Here is a 20,669-nt window from a genome sequence, read left to right as displayed (position 1 = left end):
GTGGGTGGCACTGTGGGCACTGCTGGGTGGCACTGTGGGCACTGCTGGGTGGCACTGTGGGCACTGCTGGGTGGCACTGTGGGCACTGCTGGGTGGTACTGTGGGCACTATGGGCACTGCTGGGTGGCACTGACAGGGGGGCACTTACTTTATTTCAGGATGGCACTGCGGGTGGCAGGTGGGCACTGGCAGGGGGCAGGTGTCCTTTTAAATTGCTGGCCGTGATCGGGACTGATGTCCCGAACACGGCCGCCGGCGATCGGCTTTTTTTTTTCTCCTCGCGCTGTCAGCGCGAGGAGGAATACTAGCCGATTACCGGCTCCGTTTTATCACATGATCAGCTGTCATTGGCTGACAGCTGATCACGTGATAAGGGGTCGGGATCGACCCCTTACACGGATCGGTGATCAGGCGAGTCTCACGGACTCGCCGATCACAGAGCGCGCCGCGCGCGCCCCTCAGGGGGCGCGCAGGCCGCTCGTAACCGGGACTACGTCAATAGACGTAGTCCCGAAAATGTGGGTCCGCGCTATTGCCGTCATTTTGCAATAGCGCGGATCCCAAGTGGTTAAAAAAACAAATTATTTTGTTATAAAATTTTAAAACTGGTAATTTTTGTCCGTCATTGATGTACGCTGATGAAGCAGCAAGTGATGGGCACCGATAGGTGGCAGTGATGGGCACTGGTTACACTGATAGGCAGCGCTTCTAGGTGGCAGTGATTGGCACCACTGGTGGGCATTGATAGGTGCCACTTGTGGGCACTGAAAGGTGGCAATTATGAGGCATAATTGCCTCTTCCTTTTCAGGACCGATATCCCTTTAAGGTGAACCAGTGAGCGGACTTTTTTTTTTTTTTTCTCTGCTGTCAGTGTGAGGAGAAAAAAAAACGATCACCAAGCTTTTGTTTTGATCATGTGATCAGCTGTCATTTACTGACAGCTGATCATATGGTAAGTGACCTGGACCGGCCCCTTACTCAGATCAGTGATCACCCGAGACTCGGTGATCACAGCGCGCCCTGTAGGGCGCACGCAGGGAGCGTGCACAGGGGAGACTGTTATATGATGGCCTCCCAGGAATTCACATCCGCACTGTGGCCGTCATTCGGCCATATCGCAGATGTCAAGTGGTTAACTGAAATCCCCAAAAATACCATAGTGTGGTTTGCAATGAGAATTCTGGGTCTAATTGTGGCCTCCTTTGAGGTAGTACCCTTCACGCAATTTCTCTTAGGAATTGTCCAACTGAACATTCTGTCAGAAAGGAAAATGCAGACATTTTCCCCTGGATCTATACATGCACCTATCTACCTAAATAAGAATGTCCTTGTCCTGGTGGGCCACTGCTCCATCTCGAAGAGTTGGCTAGTCCTAACTTCTGTACATTTGTAAATTTCTTACGACAGACAAAAATCTGTCAGGTTGTGGAGACATCTTTAAAGAAATTTTGAAAGCTGCGCCACAACCCCTATTAAACCAACCAAATCAATGTAAAATTCATGAATACTTAATATGCACACAGATAAATTAATAAGTGTATGATACATAAATAAATAACATTGGTCTCGCACAAATTGATTAAGCAAAAAAAGCATAAATAATAAAAAACAACTTGAAAAAAGCCAAAGCTGAGAAATAGTCCTCCTAGATATGTTCTTATAAGGACACCATGGTGAATCCACACCAAACTGCAAACCAGTGCCCGTCACCGAGAAGTGGATGCGCTTACCAGATAGAGATCAAATTGCAGCCTTAATAGTAAATCATCTGTGTCTTTCTCCATGCATCAGACGCTAACAGATCAGCTATCCCCAGTGTGTGGCGACACCGCACAAATAGCTTCCACGGTCAGCAATCGGAAATACCACTAACAATGGCTGAGAACAGAACAAGCAGATTACTCAGAATAGCAAGATGATGGCATGGCAGTTGCAATGTGAGATGATGGTACACCGTATCTCGGGCAGCAAGACACATCTTTCAATCTTTGGTCAATCAGGGAACTTAGTCAAGAGTAGAAACAAACTCCCCATCAACATCTTTGAACTCAGCTGTGCCACAGTGGCCTTCATAATAAGGAAAGCAATTGTCCTGAAAGTAGCTCAGCCCCGCCTCACTGGCTGTTATGGACAACAGCAGGCGCCAATGGCAGAGTAGCCTTTTTGGTGGTCATCACATCTGTCAGATATGTCTACTCTTCTGTAAAGTACCTTTCCTCATACCTCACAACTAAGTTGTATTTACACCAAAAATTATCCTTTTTTTCAAAGGTGGTTTCAGATCTTAATGAGGAAATTTTTCAGCATTTTTGCCCTGCTCCTAAGCATCCAAAGATAGTCTCTCTAGATTTCCTGGATGTTGTTAGAGCTAGTATTGCACCAATACCACTTTTTTAAGACCGTACAAGTACCATTACTTTTTTCAAGTACTCGTCGAAACCAAATATCGATACTTTTTATATTTGTGTATATATATATATATATCTATAATGCGACAGTGGCACTATTGAAGCTGCACTGTAGATGAATGGACAGGAGGCAGCGTCTCCTCACCATTTATAAATTGAAGCATCAAAAACATAGTTTAGAATGCTCAGTCATGAATGGACAGTCATTGACTCTATGCATTTGGAAAAGGAAGGAGCCAGTAAATGACAGATTTACCGGCTCCTTTCTCAGTTTTCCAACCTGAAAGATCCAGGATCCAGGGAGCACGGGGGGGGGGGGTAATTGGTGCAGCAGTGGGGGCAGTTAAAAGACCTTATCTCCCTGACAGCCGCAGGAGGATGAGGAGGAGAAGTGGCTATCAGAAAAGCTCTACAGGTAGGTCAGTGCTTGTAACTCACCCACCGCCGCACATATCATCTGAGGCTTCCCAGGTATCGGGTCAAACATCGGAGCATTTGTACAAGTACTCCATGCAAATGCTTGGTATCTGCACCGATACTAGTATTGGCATCGGTGCCACCCTAGTTGGAGCCATTGGAGTGTACATAAAAGCTACTACTTCCATTAGCCAAAAATATTCCATGTATGTTCTTTCCTCGGGACCTAGCAAGGGGGGGGTACCCTTTTCAAAATCCACCGTTGCACAGTGGATAATGAACTCGATTGCTAGAGGCTATGCTCTTAAACAATAACTTCACGTGCCGTTGTGCCCCCGCGCCGGCAGATCTGTTGGAATATCCTTGGCCTTCATGCAGCAGGCCTCTGTCACCCAGCTCTGTAAGGGCACTACTTGGTCTTCTGTTTTTACTTTTCAAAGTTTTACCAGGTGATGCCCAATCTTCTGATGCTGCTTTTTGGCCCCACAGTTCTCTTACAGCACTCTGAACTTGGGTCTTTAAAGTGATTTCAAATGTTTTTGTTTAAAAAAAATAGGGATAACAGGTTTTTACTTGTCGACTCTGTGCAGCGCGCTTCAACTTCCTCTTCTGGGGCCCCCCCATTAGCTCTCCTTTCTCCTCCCCTGTGCTGAGTTTCCCCATAGCCACTTGCTCCCTTGCTTTGCTGTCTGCAGCTCTTCTCTCCCCTCGCTCGCTTGTTACTCTTTAATTGAAAGCAAAGCCAGAGAGACTAAGTGAGATGAGAGAAGAGCTGCAGACTGACACAGCACAGGATCAAATGAGGCCTAAGGTAAATAAAAGGTGGGTGAGGGGGGGATACAGGTGCTTAAATATATTTTTTTTTTACCCTGATACTAGGACTGCATTCAGGCAAAAAAATTTAGGCTTTATAACCACTTTAACCCCTTTTGTTTTTGTGCTTGTTGGCAAAGTTCCTTTTGGCTAGTTGTTGCCCAACTTTGTATTTAAGTATTGTGCTTGTGGACATCCAATGGTGTATGAATAAGCTGCCTATATCCTGTGCTGTACAATTGGATCAGAGGCATTTAGGCTTACCTATAAATTCCATATCTGGGTGTACAGTACAGGCCACCCTCCCTAAACTCTCCTAGTTTGCCCTACCTCACAATGTGTAGATCAACCTTTTTCAACCAGGGTACCCTTGAGCTTCTTGGGTACCTTGGCAAAATGCCCTAACATTGTATACAAGTTAGCAGATGGATAAAGCCTGCCTTTTAGTTACACAAAGTCACAGACTATCATTGTGCACCATTACAACCATCCAGCCACTGGCGTCCTAGCAACAAGTGACCCCATCAGTTGATAAGGAGAATGTTGGGTGCCTGCTCAACATCCTTGTTTGCCCCTCTCCATCAGCACTGGGGCCACATTAGCTGAGGGAGAAGAGAAACCTTAGAATACTAGTCAGTACCAATTAGGGCTGAAACAACTAATCGATTAATCGACAACTAATCGCTTATGAAATTGGTTATGAAAATAGTAATCGATTAATTTCATAATCGGCCAGTAACAAAATGGGGTTAAAGTTAATGAGTATGATGATATTTACCAGATTGACCCTTTAATAGTATATCTCTGAATGAATGAATGAAATACTTATATAGCGCACAATGCGAACTGAATCGCCTCTAGGCGCTGTGGCAAGCTTTGATCATCTGCTAAAAGAGGAAGGTCTTGAGTTTTTTCCTAAAAGCCAGGTGATTTTCTTCCAGGCGGATGTTTATTGGTAGAGCATTCCATAGCCGAGGCCCTTGGACAGCGAATCTCCGATCCCCCTTGGATTTATACCGGGCTTTGGGCACGAGGAGGAGGTTTTTGTTGGCTGATCGAAGACTGCGGTTTGGTGTGTAATGATTTATTTTCTCCATTAGGTATTGCGGAGCTTCTCTATGCACGCATTTGTGGGTGAGGCAAAGGGTCTTGAACGTGATCCGATTTTTTACGGTTAGCCAATGTAAGCTCCTCAGTGAAGGAGAAATGGATTCCCAGGGTTTTTTTCCTGTTATCAGCCTTGCCGCCGTGTTTTGGATCAGTTGTAATCGCGCAAGTTGATATTGTGGTAATCCTATGTAAAGCGAGTTTGCGTAGTCCAGTCGTGAATTAATGATTGTTCCAACTACCACTGCTTTGTCATTCTTTGGGATAAAAGGGATGAGTCTGCGAAGCATGCGCAGCAGATGGTGAGATCGACTGACTACTGCTCCTATTTGCGCATCCATTGACATTTGTGCGTCTAAAATAACCCCGAGACTCTTGGCTTTGGTCTTTGGGGAGATAGTCTGCCCAAAGACGGTTGGTGGAGACCAGGAGGTTTTGGTTGCGGGCTTATGATTTGGGTGTAAGATAAGAAGCTCTGTCTTTGATTGGTTCAGCTGGAGGGAGTTGGTGGTCATCCAGTCCTCTATTGATTTGAGGCAGTTTTCAAGTTGTTGTTGGTGATCTTTTTTTCCATTGATCCGGAAATAAAGTTGCGTGTCGTCAGCGTAAGAGTGGAAGCAGAGATCTGAGCATCTGATGATTTGAAGGAGTGGGCGAATGTAAATGTTGAAGAGAACGGGTGACAACGGAGAGCCTTGAGGGACTCCGCAGGTGACTGCCCGAGTTTCGGAGAGGAATTTTCCTAGTTTCACTGTCTGTGACCGATTTCCTAGGAAGGACGCGAACCAATGGAGATCTATGTCTTGGACTCCGGCTACTTCTGTGAGGCGGACGAGTAGAGTATTGTGATCTACTGTATCAAACGCTGCACTTAGGTCTAGCAGTACGAGGAGACACGGCTCTCCGTCATCTGCCGCTTCGAGGGCGTCATCCCAAATCTTGAGGAGAGCTGTTTCTGTTCCATGACCCGGGCGGAAGCCTGATTGCAGCGGGTCCAGGAGTTTGTGAGTATCCAGGTGAAGTTGTAGCTGATGTACTACAGCTTTCTCCATGATCTTAGAAATGGTGTTGAGGCTTGTAATTGGCCTACGGTTGTTTGGATCCTGAGGGTCCAGGTTTGGTTTCTTGAGTAGAGGTTTGACGATGCCTTGTTTGAGGATGCTGGGAACAATCCCTTCGTGGAATGATCGGTTTATGAGGTGGGTTATGGTTGGAGCCACGATGTCGGAGCATTCTTTCAGTAGTTTTGTGGGGATGATGTCAATAGGTGAGGTACTGTCACGCAGTTTATTAATGATGTTTTTTGCGGTGTCTACGGTAATTGGGGATAGTGAAAATTTTGGCGGTTGCGGTATGTTGGTGCGGACATCCTCTTTATGTATTTGCTGGCTGAGGTCGGATGTTTTCTTCTGACAAATTGTTTCCCTGATGGTTTTGACTTTATCGATGAAAAAATCTGACAGTTTGTCACAGTAATCCTGGGATTCGCTTTCTGGGGGTTCTAGGCACACCGGATTCATTGATTGATTAACCAGTTTAAACAGTTCCCGTGGTTGGTTTGCGGCATCTCTCCTCTAATAATATATACACTGTATCTCCTCTAATAGTATATACACTGTATCCCCTCTAATAGTATATACACTATATCATTCCTCAAATGGTATATACAGTATATCTCTCCTCTAATAGTATATGCAGTATATCTCTCCTCTAATAGTATATGCAGTATATCTCTCCTCTAATAGTATATGCAGTATATCTCTCCTCTAATAGTATATGCAGTATATCTCTTCTAATAGTATATACATTGTATCTCTCCTCTAATAGTATATACAGTATATCTCTTCTAATAGTACCGGTTTATAAAGTATATTGCCTCTAATAGTCTGTACAGTATATATTACCTCTAATAAATACAGTATATCTCTTCTGTCTGTTATTCTCAGAGTGGATTAGATATTTTGCTCCCTAACCATATAGTTGGTTATTTAAATTTACCACAGCATAGAAATATTTAAGAATAAAATTGCCTTTTTTTTAAAACTTTACATATTAACTAAATTATACACACACTTTTTTTAAGGTTATTAACTGATTAATGGAAACAATAATCGGCCAACTAAATGATTATGAAAATAATTGTTAGTTGCAGCCCTAGTACAATGTGCAAAGGTGTATTTGCTGTGGAAGAATAAATCACCTCTAACATTGGATGCTCTACATTTGTGGGTGCACCAATATTATACATAGTTTTAAAGTGTGCCTTGTCTGAAAAAGGGTTATGAAACACTGGTGTAGACTCGTGGTAGTGGGAGGACCCCCCCCCCCCTTTCTTAAAACATTGAATTGGTCGATTTGATGTTTTTTTGGCATTGATTTACAGAAATAAACAATAAAATGTCATGGTGTAAACCGATCCCTTCAAAGTGATCAACTAAACATGAAAACTTTATGTATGTGTAGATACAGCATATATGGTACTATTCATGTGTATATATAGTGGGGACGGAGAAGTATTCAGACCCCCTTACATTTTTCACTCTGTTATATTGCAGCCATTTGCTAAAATCATTTAAGTTCATTTTTTTTTCCTCCTTAATGTACACACAGCAACCCATATTGACAGAAAACACAGTATTGACATTTTTGCAGATTTATTAAAAAAAGAACAACTGAAATATATGGTCGTAAGTATTTAGACCCTTTGCTCAGTATTTAGTAGAATCACCCTTTTGACCTAATACAGCCATTATTCTTTTTGGGAAAGATGCAACAAGTTTTTCCACACCTGGATTTGGGGATCCTCTGCCATTCCTCCTTGCAGATCCTCTAGTTCTGTCAGGTTGGATGGTAAACGTTTGTTGGACAACCATTTTTTAGGTCTCTCCAGAAATGCTCAATTGGGTTTAAGTCAGGGCTCTGGCTGGGCCATTCAAGAACAGTCACGGAGTTGTGAAGCCACAACTTCGTTATTTTAGCTGTTTTCTTAGGGTCATTGTCTTGTTGGAAGGTAAACCTTTGACCCAGTCTGAGGTCCCGAGCACTCTGGTGAAGGTCTTCGTCCAGGATATCCCTGTACTTGGCCACATTCATCTTTCAATCGATTGCAACCAGTTGTCCTGTCCCTGCAGCTGGAAAAACACCCCCACAGCATGATGCTTTACCACCATGCTTCACTGTTGGGTCTGTATTGGACAGGTGATGAACAGTGCCTGGTTTTATTGACACGTACTGCTTGGCTTTAAGGCCAAAAAGTTCTATCTTGGTCTCACCAGACCAAAGAATCGTATTTCTCACCATCTTGGAGTCCTTCAGGTGTGTTTTTTTGTTTGTTTTGTTTTGTTTTTTATAAGCAAACTCCATGCGGGCTTTCATGCGTCTTGCACTGAGGAGAGGCTTCCATCTGGCCACTCTGCCACAAAGCCCCAACTGGTGGAGGGCTACAGTGATGGTTGTCTTCTTTTTTTTTTTTTTTTTTTTAAGTTTAAAAGAGTTTTATTGAAATATTGAGGTCATAACAGAGTTGAAACTCCCACGCAGGGGAAATCTTAAAAATGAAAACATAACAGGCTGTACATAAGAAAAAGAGATGTTCCGTGCCAAAGCATCTAATAAAAATCTTTAGAAGTAACAGCAAGGAGATCCTAGTACCTGAGAGGATCAGGAGTATGGTTTAACATAAACATCTAGGGTTAAAATTTAACTCCTGAAGAAAATCAGAGTGGAGAAAAAAGGAAAGGAGTACTAGGGGAACTATGAAGGAGAGACAGAGTATAAAATAATAAGCATAAATGAACCCTCTCTCCCGGCGGCCTGAAGCCCCGACACCCCGACAGGGAACTTACTGTGACAGAGCCCCGTGGCCCACCCGGATCCGAGGACCAGCTGATTTCAAATCACATAATACCCTGCTTAGCGTATTCTGAGAACGAAACTATCTAAAAAAAAAAAAAAACTAAAAGGTAGAGCCTGGCAGATACCCCAGGGGGTCCTAAACAAAGGCTTGGCTCACAGCTAGACGTGGGGACTAGCCCCTGGGAAGGTGTAGCAAACAATAGATATTGCGAATAGTTCAGGCCTAGAAGCACCTAATGAGCCAAAGCCTGTTAAGAAAAACGTCAGCCGCCCTCCCTCAGCCTGTGCCGGGGGGAGGAAGGGAGGAGACAAGAGGGGGAAAGTGAGAAGAAGAAAAGAAAGGGTGGAAGAAGAGGGGGGGAGGACAGTACGGAGCGGAAGGTGCCTGGGCCAAGGAGAGTGGGAGGTAGTCAGGGGAGATTTCAGCTCCCGGGGCGGAGCAAAACGAGGAACCCGAGTACTGAGACTAAAGGCTAAAGGAGGGTCCCAATGTGATTAGCCCAGGGTTCCCACACCCTTTTAAATTTGTCCATTTTGTCAAGAATGGCATAGGAAGTTTTTTCTTGAAACATAATCCAGGTGATTTTTTGTTTCAGGTTCGGGAAGGAAACCCTAGGGGATTTCCAGGACCTGGCTATAGTCAACTTAGCACCCAGTAGAATAAAGTGAATCAAAAATTTAGTGTGTTTGGGGATGTGGGGGATTCTATCATTTAGGAGGGCAAATGCTGGGGATTGAGGGGCTGCATGGCCAGTGACCTTGCGGATCAGAGCTAAAGTCTTATTCCAGAAGTTTCTGATCCTGGGACATTCCCATAAAATGTGAATGAGCGATCCTAGGTGCCCACACCCTCTAAAGCATAAGGGAGAGGACTGAGGGTAAAATTTAGCAAGGGGGGTGGGGACCAGGTACCAGCGGGTAAGGACTTTGACATCCGCCTCCACTAAGGATGTGTTAAGGATCCCCTTGAAGGCAGTATTGAAATGGGTGTGCCAGGAGTCCAGGTCCCACTCAAGTCCTAGGTCATGTTCCCAGCTCAGCATGTATTGCGCTTTATCCATTGGCTCGGCAAGCGCCGAATAGATCAGAGAAATCCCTCCCCTCATGTCTATGGCTGAAGAACACCAGAGTTCGTAAGATGAAACTGTGAGGGGGAGGGGGTGTTGGGAAGTTAGCTTGTGCAAAAAATGGGATATTTGATGGAACCGGAACCTTTCTGTGGGAGGCATCTCCAGCTTAGAGATGCATTGACTCAGCTTGAGTGGCCCTGCTGGGTTGAGAAAATGTCCTATTCTGTAAAGACCTTTGTCTATCCACCATTGGAATGCTCTGATATTCTGCCCCGGCTGAAATGAAGGGTTGTTCAAAATATGTGCGAGAGGTTGCCACTTGGAAGTAAGGGTGTTGGAGTTGTATATCTTATCACAAAGGGCGAGGGAGTGAGAAAGGGTAGAGGACATGACCGGGGGTCTAGATTTTGGGGGGCGCCATAGAAGAAAATCGATGGTGTGTTTAGGGATAGCCTGTCTTTCCATCTCTATCCAATCGGGTTTAGGTCCTCTCGAATAAACATTAGATATCTCTGGCAGAGTTGTGCTGCCTGATAGTACCACCAGAGATTGAGCAGACCTAGACCGCCTTTCCGTCTGGGTCTGAATAGTGTTTTCTTGGGGAGTCTATGGTTGGATTTGCCCCAGGTAAATTTAATAATTGCAGACTGAAGGTTCTGTACGAGAGACTTAGGGACCAGAATTGGTAGAGAGCGGAAGAGATACAGTAACCTAGGGAGAAGGGTCATTTTAACAGCATTAATCTTCCCTTTTCATCTTCTCATCTTGTGGAGGGACCATTGTTCGAGATCATTTTTAAGTTTTTTAAACATGGGTGGGTAATTGTGATGGAATAATCGACCAAAATTGGACGTAAGGTGGACCCCTAAATAGGGGATGGAGGAGGAGCTCCAGGCGAAAGGGAAGTGCTCTTTTAGCTTGTTTACTAGGTCGGGGGATAGGGAAACGTTGAGGGCTGTTGACTTGGCCATATTAACTTGGAGTCCCGAGATTTGTCCAAATTTTTGGAGGAGTTGAAGGACATGAGGGGTCGAGATTAGGGGGGAAGTGATAGAGAAGGACGTCATCCGCGAACAGAGCGCATTTATGGGTCGTGTCGCCACATTTCACTCCCTGAATGTCTGGGTGATTCCTGATGGAAATAGCTAACGTTTCGATACCAATGGCAAAGAGAAGGGGGGAGAGTGGGCAGCCCTGTCTGGTTCCTTTACTAATTAAGAAGGGGTCTGAGAGGTGGCCCTGGAGTCTAACCTGTGCTCGGGGGTGGGAGTAAAGGGCCTCAAGGAGGTGGATGAAGTGGGGACCAAAGCCCCACTTTCCTAGGACGCCAAATAAGTAGGGCCAAGTGATAGTGTCGAATGCTTTCTGCAAATCTATAGAGAGGAGGAAGCCCTCCTGAGGAGGCCCTCCGTCCCACCCCGAGTTAAGAAGGGAAATAATATCCACCGCTCTCCTTATCTGGTCCGGTCCCTGTCTTCCAGGGATGAAGCCCACTTGGTCCTTGTGGATATAAGTGCCAATGAAAGATCCCAGTCGGTTAGAGAGAATTTTGGTCATTATTTTCAGGTCATTGTTGATTAATGAGATAGGCCTGTAGTTGCTAACTAGACTCTGATCTTTCCCCGGTTTAGGAATGACCGAGATATATGCCAAATTGGCTGCATGGTCAAGGGGTGAGGCTTGGGACAAGGAGTTGAAAAATCGGGCCAGATAAGGAGACAGAATGTCAGAGAAGGTCTTATAGTAGTGTGTCGGAAACCCGTCCGGGCCCGGAGCAGACCCTTTCCTAAGGTCCTTAATAACTGCTCTGACTTCTGCTTCTGAAATGGGGGCATCCATGATTGAACGATGAGAGTCCGATATCTTGGGGAGGGGGAACGCTGTCGAGGTAGGTTTCAGTAGACTGAGAGCTGGTAGGGTTCGGGCTAGAGTAAAGCTTAGCATAGAATTCGTGGAAGGCATTCAGGATATGTTTGGGGTTTTGTGTAAGGGTACCAGAAGATGATTTGATTTTTGCAAGGGCCTGAGCTCTGAATTTGGGAGAAAGTTTTGCCGCGAGGAGTGGTCCGAATCTATCTGAGTTAAGATAAAATCTACCACTCACCCATTGGGTATATTTTTCGGCACTGGAGGTGAGGGCGGTGTTAAGAGCGATCTTGGCTGCATCAAGGCGAGCAAGAGAGGAAACAGAGGGGTGCTTTTTATGCGCTTTGCATAAGATCCGGAAATTTTTCTCCAATTTGATGTCTGCTTGTTTTTCCCGTTTAAGGCGGGAGGAGAGCTGGATGAGCTTGCCCCTCATAACTGCCTTATGAGCCCCCCACAGTACACTGGGAGAAATGTCCTCAGTGTCATTATTATGGAAATATTCCTTAAGGTCATTTTCAAGGCTAGTGCGATGTGCCGGGTGGGAAAGTAAAGACTCTTTCAGCCGCCATTGTGGTGGAGTTGTTCGGTTTAGGCAGCCGGAAATTTTCAGGGAGACTAGTGCGTGGTCAGACCAAGGGACTTCAACTATGGCGGCGTGGGAGGCTAGAGGAATGTCAGTGAAATGAATGAAAATGTGGTCTATGCGGGCGTAGGTCCTGTGGGGTGCAGAGAAGTGTGTATAGTCCTGGGCTGAGGGATTAAGTTCCCTCCAGGAGTCTATCATACCCAAGGCGTGAAAGAGCCGTGCAATGCGAAGACTCTGCTTGGGAGGTCTTTTCAGGAGAGACTTTTTTTGGAGAAGACTTGTCTAACATGTGATCAAAGGCGACGTTAGAGTCACCGCCCATGATCACCTTACCCTCCAAATGAGGGGAAAGGGAGGTTAGCATGGAAGAAAAGAACAGAGTTTGGCCTTTGTTGGGGGCGTAATATGAGATGAGGGAGAAGAGTGACCCATTTATATGTCCCTTGACAAGAATGTAACGGCCTTCCCCATCCCTAATAGTTTGAGACAGGGTAAAAGATGTGCGTTTGGAAATGAGGACTGCGACCCCTCTTTTCTTATCATCGGCACTGGCAAGGTAAAAGGTAGGGTAGTGACGGTGAAGGAAGGAGGAATTAAAGCTTTTCGGGAAGTGTGTTTCTTGTAGAAGAACAATGTCAAAATTCTTAGAGTGGTAGCTATGTAGGGCCTTGCGCCTTTTGATGGGGGAGTTTAGGCCTTGGGTGTTATGGGATGCTACTTTGAGAGATTGTACTTGGGATGTGTCGTCAGCCATAGACATGAGGTGTGGGGTGCGAACATGTGCCGGCTTTGATTACCTGTCCCGAGCGGGCCCTGGTCTCGAGGTTGAGGATGCGTTGTGTTCCCAGAAACCGGGATGGCTCATGACGACCCACTCTCCTTGGAGGCACCTGAAGGGGAGAAGACATGTGAGTAGAGAGAAGAAGGGAAGACCAGAAAAGGAGAGAAAAGGGGGGAGGGCCCAGGAGGAAGAGAAACCTGGGTTCCCCAGGGTATGGGGTGGCAGGGTGGAGCCTGCTCAGAGTCCCTTTGGATTGCAGGGATCGGTTGAAGAGCAACCCGTTAAGGGGTTGCATTCCTGGTGCTACCGTGGGGAAATGAATCCCCAAGGTCACAACAGGTGGAGTGGCAAGCAGACCCGCTCCGGTCGAGCGGCACTCCGCAACAATTAGATAACACCTAAACAAGATAACATTAGAAATTTGTTAACCAAAACTTCAATTAACGTATAAAAACCAAAACGCCCACAGGGGGAGGCCCCTGGGAAACAGAACGTGACACGTTGAAGAAACACGGCTCTTAGGCTCATCCATCACCCCCTTTAATTAATCTTTTCCCCTCTCCCCCCCCCCCCCCCCTTTTTTTTTTTCCTTTTTTTCCCCCGCTAGCTGACCTCCTATCAGAGTCAAGTGATGGTTGTCTTTATACAACTTTCTCACACCTCCCGACTGCATCTCTGGAGCTCAGCCACAGTGATCTTTGGGTTCCTTTTTACCTCTTTACCTCTTTTTACCTCTCTCACCAAAGCTCTTTTTTGCTTTTCAAGGTTTATGGAAGTCTTAAAGACCCCTGATCCCTCCTTTACACTTCAAAGTATTCAGATCCCCATTTTCGGCGATTCTGAATACTGTATTTTTTTTTTTTTTATCCGGCGCCATTGGCAGCCAAGTAAACGGGAAGTGACATCACACAATTAGGAGACTGGTATGAAGCCACTTACGGCTTCAAGGCAGTCTGTCCCTAGCCGCCAGAAACTTGTTGATCGAGGCTCCCTATTGAACGGGAGCCCCGGTGGGGGGAAGTCCCTCCCACTCCCTCCCACTCCCTCCCACTCCCTCCCACTCCCACTCCCTCCCACTCCCACTCCCTCCCACTCCCACTCCCTCCCACTCCCTCCCACTCCCACTCCCTCCCACTCCCTCCCACTCCCTCCCACTCCCTCCCACTCCCACTCCCTCCCACTCCCACTCCCTCCCACTCCCACTCCCACTCCCACTCCCTCCCACTCCCACTCCTACTCCCACTCCTACTCCTACTCCCACTCCGGCATAACAGCCGATTGCCCACTCTGAAAAACAGTACCGGGATGCCTGCAGCTACGGGCATCATCCCATTATAACCCCCAAAAGCCGAGTACGCACATCTGCGTACGCTCGGCGGGAAGGGGATAATCTAACACAGCTGGACTCAAATGAAGGTGTAGAACCATCTCAAGGATGATCAGAAGAAATGGACAGCACCTGAGTTAAATATGAGTGTCACAGCAAAGGGTCTGAATACTTAAAACCATGTGATAGTTCAGTTTTTCTTTTTTAATAAATCTGCAAAAATGTCAACAATTCTGTGTTTTTCTGTCAATATGGGGTGCGGTGTGTACATTGAGGGGAAAAAATTTACTTAAATGATTTTAGCAAATGGCTGCAATATAACAGTGAAAAATTTAAGGGGGTCTGAATACTTTCTGTCCCCACTGTATAAGGATTTAATTAATGAGGTTTCCCAAAGTTTGATGAAAGGTATTTAACTTTTTTTTTTCTTCTTTCTTTTATTTATTTTAGCTTTTCCTTGAGCGGGAACGAGCAGCCCAGTTAGCGGAAAGCCAGACAGATGAGTTAATTAAAGAAGTTCCTGTAGCACAACAGGACAAGAGCGGGGAATGGCAGGAAACTGGAGGTGAAATCCAGTGGGTTACAACTGAAAAAAGTCCTAATGCGGAAGAGCCAGAAAAGAAGGAGGAGGAAGATGAAGAACTTGACCTTACTAAAGGTATGTCTTTTTATACTGTATATTAGATTATACTGTGTCACTTTGTTATATAATTTAATAGGCAGACGCAGTATAGTTTTCGACATGGTAGGTACTATAATAACTTTGTTCAAAAATGTATATCTTGCTTCAAAGGGGAACTCCAGACTTGATATTATTTTCATCAGTAATGGTTAACTATTCATGCCTGCTATTGTGCAAATATTTGTCAGCCTTGGGTCTAGAAGCGGGTGATAATATGTATTTTTACTTTTATTTTAGTTAACATTTACATTTGAAGTCATTTTAAGATCAAAAGTTTAGTGTGCTGTCTCTTAAATTTTTATGATAGTCAAAAAAATAATAGTTTTGTGCAGCCTTACTGCTCAGCGATGTCTGTTTTGTTCAGAACTTGAGCACGAAATAAGATTGTCTCCTTGCCTACAGCAGAAGCTTTCATTGAAAAAGCTTGGTAAAGCTTGCTATAGCTTGGTTGTCTCTTGTTCAGCCCATGAACTGAACTAGAGAAAATCAATCCATTCCCCATCCATTCTAAACCTCACGGATGGAGGCATCTCTACTGCAGGCTCTTGTTTTCACCACTTTCTGCAGTTGGCTAAACAGTGTCGGTTGCCGAACTGTGACTGCTTCTGATCTGATAGAATGCAGCTGCTGTTCAGAGAGTTTTCAAATGCACACACAATTTTTTATTTTTTTTTACTTTTTATGAGGTCTGGCCCAATCCTGAGAATTTTCACCCCTCCTGCTCTTTGAAATTCACCCTACTCTTATTTGTGTCCTATTCTTTAACTATTTCAAGACCGGACTGTTTCATCACCTTCCTGTCCAGGCCATTTTTGTTATCTGTGCTGTGACTTTGCATAACAATTACTCAGGCAACACTGTACATAACTGAGTTTTATATCATTTAAGATGCTAATTGCCTTTTGCTGTTCGGTACGCCTGATTCTTTTTCTAATGATCTCCTATGAATCGTAGCTGGTTAATGAACTGCTGCTCTCCACGGGTTCATACTTTAAATCTGAAAGTGAGAGTTTCTCTTCACTATTGACATCAGACATGCTCAGAATCTGAAAGGCCTTCTCACTTGTGAACCTTTTTTGGGCATGACATTCAGGTTCTCTTGACACTGTACTGGCGTGGGGCAATACTGCAATCTGAAACACTGGCTCTGACACTGGTACTAGTGTGGCGGTAATCAGAACATTGTTGCTGGCTTGAATGGCTCTGCTGACTTTGGTAGTAGGGATCAGAACAGTATTCCTAACTTCACTGACTCTGGTACTGGTTTGGCGGCGATCATGACGCTAGTGGTGGTTTATACAGGTCTGGCGCATGACTGACTGGTGTCGCTTGTGTTGTATACGGTTTCTGTCTGCATTATTGACACTGAGACAGGTGGCTGACTGCACTGTTCACTCTACACTGATTGGCTAGTGACCATTGTTTACATTTGTGATTAGTGTAATTGGATACATCTATCACAGGACCAATTTTCTTACTCTTGTACTTGGTCATGTGATCTGTTGTGTCTGAGGGACACAGCAACTGGGCACGCCAGCCAGTGCTCTAGAAACCACTGGTGGAGGATGATGCAGTTCGTCAACCCGCATAAGCAAAAGTTCCATTCCATCCTTTTCATGGTTTAAACGGCCGGGTGGAAAATGCTTAGAAGAACTTATCTGTTCCAAAAGTGGGTTCTGCTATTTCTGTCCTCCTATAAACACCTTACAGTTACTATTGAGGATGTTTTCACTTCCTCGAAGGTTTCTGTTTCTAGACGATTGTAAACCTTCCTAAAGTCATACTAAACGCAAATGTTTTTTTTACTTTAAAGTGGTGGTAAACCAACTTTCATCTTTTACCTACAGGTAAACCTGTGATGAGGCTTACCTGTAGGTACTGTGAATAGTGCCTAATCTCGCACTGTTTGGGAGATATTCATGCAGGAGTGCCGTCATCATGCCCCCTGCCACTCATGTAGCCAGAGGCTGTAAACCCAGACCGAAGACTGGGTGGAGATGGAAGCTCTCTGAGCAAGGACAGTGTGATGCTGGAGTGCTTCAGTTTAAGACAAGTCTTTAATAATGTGCTAGTATGCAATGCATACTAGCAATTTATGACAATGCCAGTGCCATAATCTGGCATTGACATTGCCAGATTATGACATTTCCTTTTTTTTTTTTTTTTTTTTAACTGCGGTTTACTACCACTTTATTGCAATCTCTGCATTATGGTAAAACCTTTCAATTGCAGCTCTCCTCCACCACCTCTTTTACTTGAGTCGTCTTGCGATCCAGCGCTGTTCTCTGTGCATCAGCTCTAAACCCCTCTGCCTGTATTCAGAGATTGCCTTTGCCACTTCTGCTGCATTAAATAAACATTCTAGAGGAGTTCAATTCAAAAAAGACTGTCACAAGAGCCGTATGAGTGTTGCTGGTCTACCACAGAAAATTCTAATTGTCTGTGCATAGTTTAAATACTTCTGAAACTCAGAACAAGCCTGCAGCAAACAAGTCAGAAAAAAATAACTATTTTAGTCGCACAAGACACAGGCAATGTATTCACATTTGAATACTGGCAAGCTTTTGAGGACATGTTCACTGGGTGCTTCCCCTGTAACTTACCCTACTCCGTGAGTCCTGGGAGATCACTCTCTAACTTTTTTTCTTTTTATTTTTTCTTTGCATTCTAAAAACATCTCTGTGTCTTTAAGTGTCACAAGTATAAGCTCTGCATCTGAATTGGTGCAACCTTGGTAGTCCTAACCAGAAGCTACAATGTGGGCTGAATCTTACTCTGCACTAGATTCTGCATAGGTTGTTTGCACTTGGTACAATGTATGTAGCTAGCTGCAGGGTGCTATATATCCAGGGCAAAGGTCCATCCTAAAGGCCGGGCCGATATTTGATTTGTCTTTACTACGGGCACTAAAGGGCTTAGTTCCATGTGGATTACCGGTTGTGACATCACACCACAGGTCGAACATTGTACCACCACTTCTCGCTACTGCCATCGGCAAAAACTCTGGCATTTTATTTTGTGTTGATCTCCTAAAACATGTCATGAGACTAATTTATCCAATGGGAATCTGTAAGCTGTAGCTATCTGTACAAAGTATCTCACGTGTGCTTTTTCAAAGAAGAGATCTAATTGGGGAGGAACTTGACCAATTCATCAGAGATGTTACTGGGGGAATGGTTTCATTCTTAATACTTCCAGCCACAGCAACCTTCTATCCACTCACAATGCAGAGCACCTAACTGCTCTGACCAGGCTTCAACTTCCAGACCCAATTCTAGCACTTCTTTTCGCCTCAAGTCTTGGACCACAGATCCCAGTAAGTCTTGACCAAAGACCCCTTTCTCAATGAAGGAGCACCCTAACTCTTTAGATTGCAGTGATATCTGTTAAAGTTTCATTCTCTGGATAACAGATGATCCAGACCTGGGGGTTTGATCAGTTGATTCAAAGGGGTAGAGAATAGAGTTCAAAGCTCTTTCTTTTATCAACATTTTCTTCTCTAGAATAAACCAAAAACGTCAGGATAGTCAGATTTGCAGAATTCCCTGAACCATCACTTTATTCAAGTTGATTCTATTCAAAGGATTTTATTCAAATTTGAAACCCACCCTGTTCTGGATCTAAAATCCCGAATAGCCTTCAAATTCTAAAATTTTTTTTGCATGAAATCCACATAATTGCCTCTCCGAGATGAGGGAAATGCATGGCATCCGTAGACATCCAAGATGGCTATCGGCATATTTCCATTTATCTACCATATCAGTGCTTTCTGTGCTTTGCAGTGGAAGATAATCCCTCCCAGTTTGTCACACTGCCTTTTGGCCTATCCTGACACATTCTCTTCATGACCTCAAATGGGACATCCTGCTTCTGAGTCCACCATCATGGCATGTGCAAGGAATCTGATCACTAGTGCTTGTATTGTCATGGGCAGATCTCCTCATATGCTTTAATGCACACATTTCACCATATTGATGGGAGTATTCTGGGCATTTCTCCATCTAATTTCTGTAGCTGTGCTCTAAGACCTGGTCCTCTCTCCTAAAGCTGGATACAAACTATACAATATTCTTTAGATTTTTTTTTTTTTCCTTTTTAGTTTTACTAAAACCATATATTATGAGGTCAAACCTAAACTCTCTCAATTTGTATGCTATCAGGCAGGCCCTTGTACTACGTGGTTTTGGTAAATCTAAAGGAAAAAATCAAGAGAAAATTTGTATAGTAGCCCTTAACTTTTTCAAGGTTCTGCCCAGTGCAAGTCTATTATACTGCGGATGGCGTTTTAGGCTGCAAAATACTTGAAGCAGCTCTCTAAAGTTTGTCTTTGGTCCTGTTGTCACAGTTCTGTTTGCCTAGTTGTTGTCCAGTGTCTACCCTTCGCATCTATTGCTTAGGGAAGTCCTAGGATCTATGAATACTTTGCCTGTGACCTGTACTGTACAATTAGGATCAAGGAATTTTTGACTTGTAAAAGCTTTTAATGCCAGGTGGAAATGATGTAAAGTTTCTGATGTTTTTAAAAGTTGCTCAGCAAAGGACAACCCTGTGACATAATATAAATGAGGAATTTTGTTAAAGTATACTTTGTATAAATCTGCCAAGGATTTAAAACGGTTGCTGATGCATTATATTCAAATGTCAATTGACTGACTTCCATGTTAACTGCAATAATAGAATGTATGTTGTGTTTATTTTTAGCTCTTCAGCATGCTGGGAAGCACATGGAAGATTGCATTGTTGCCTCCTACACAGCTTTGCTTCTAGGATGTCTTTGCCAGGAGAGTCCAGTAAGTAGAATTTGTAATATATGAATGATAATGTAATTGTATAAATATGCTGTTGTAAGGAAATGTTTCAAATTCCCATGTATGCCCTTAGCTGAAATGTTATGAGTTCCATTTTTTTTTTTTTTTTTTTTTTTTTGAGAAGTGTGTGTATGGACTTTTTTATTTATTTATTTTTTTTTTTTCTTGCAGTTTCATACTTTGCTTCTGATGCTGCTTCTGACACACCAGCTCCTCTGCACTGAGAACCGAGCATTCGAACACCGATGACTGATGGCTCGGTTCTCTCAGCTCCCTGAGCAGAGAGCTGCTGACTGTCAATCAGCATCTCTCCGCCTATCCACCTACACCCACATGCTCACTGGACCACTGAGCAGTGGAGGAGCAGGGAGCGGCCATCTCAGCGGCTCGCTGAGACGCATATCAGTCCAGGCACCTGGCAGGTCCAGACTTTATCGTCATGGCGGCCTGGACTTATTACTGTGATTTCAGCGGACTTCAGCCTGCTCTCTGCTCAAAACTGGTCACAGGAGTACAAAACAAATTGCGCTCCTGTAACCCATAGGAGAAGCCCAGCCAAACATGCTTAGGCTGGACTTTTCCTTTTAAGATTAAGACTAGAGACTAGCGTATCGTCACCCGACCCATTGAGGTGAGCGATTATGGGGCCCCTCTTTGATGTATAATACATACTTGTTTTGCACCACAGCCCCACATGAGTATGATTTTGAACGGGATAGCACTCGGTGTGCGGGCAGAGATTATCTGCACTAAAGAGGCAAGGTAGATGATCGGGACGGAGCGATAGGGATGAGGATCGCATATATTAGGATAGGTGTAGAATTGCCTGCTGGTGTTATCTAGTGATAGAGCAGAAGGCTGGGTAGTGGGTTGTGTAGAAAAATGAATGATAAACTCCATGAAGGGTTATTAAAACTGCCCCCAGAGGTATAAAAAGTTGATGGG

The 20,669-nt window shown here is 44.4% G+C and overlaps 1 protein-coding gene across 2 annotated transcripts in view; it reads left to right on the top strand.

Annotated features, from left to right (window-relative positions):
- WAPL (WAPL cohesin release factor) overlaps nucleotides 1-20,669 on the top strand; it is a 215,496-nt gene that overhangs the window by 179,460 nt on the left and 15,367 nt on the right. For both annotated transcript variants that reach the window (XM_077454603.1, XM_077454602.1), the window contains 2 exons: nucleotides 14,685-14,892; nucleotides 19,618-19,706. In XM_077454603.1, coding sequence (XP_077310729.1) covers nucleotides 14,685-14,892; nucleotides 19,618-19,706 — 297 coding nt within the window. The remainder of the gene's footprint in view (nucleotides 1-14,684; nucleotides 14,893-19,617; nucleotides 19,707-20,669) is intronic.

Source organism: Lithobates pipiens, unplaced genomic scaffold (assembly GCF_037356315.1).
Source record: "Lithobates pipiens isolate NorthernLeopardFrog02 unplaced genomic scaffold, aLitPip1_a1.2 Scaffold_25, whole genome shotgun sequence".
In the NCBI taxonomy this organism is placed as follows: Eukaryota; Metazoa; Chordata; class Amphibia; order Anura; family Ranidae; genus Lithobates; species Lithobates pipiens.
This window is presented reverse-complemented; position numbering and strand designations above follow the sequence as displayed.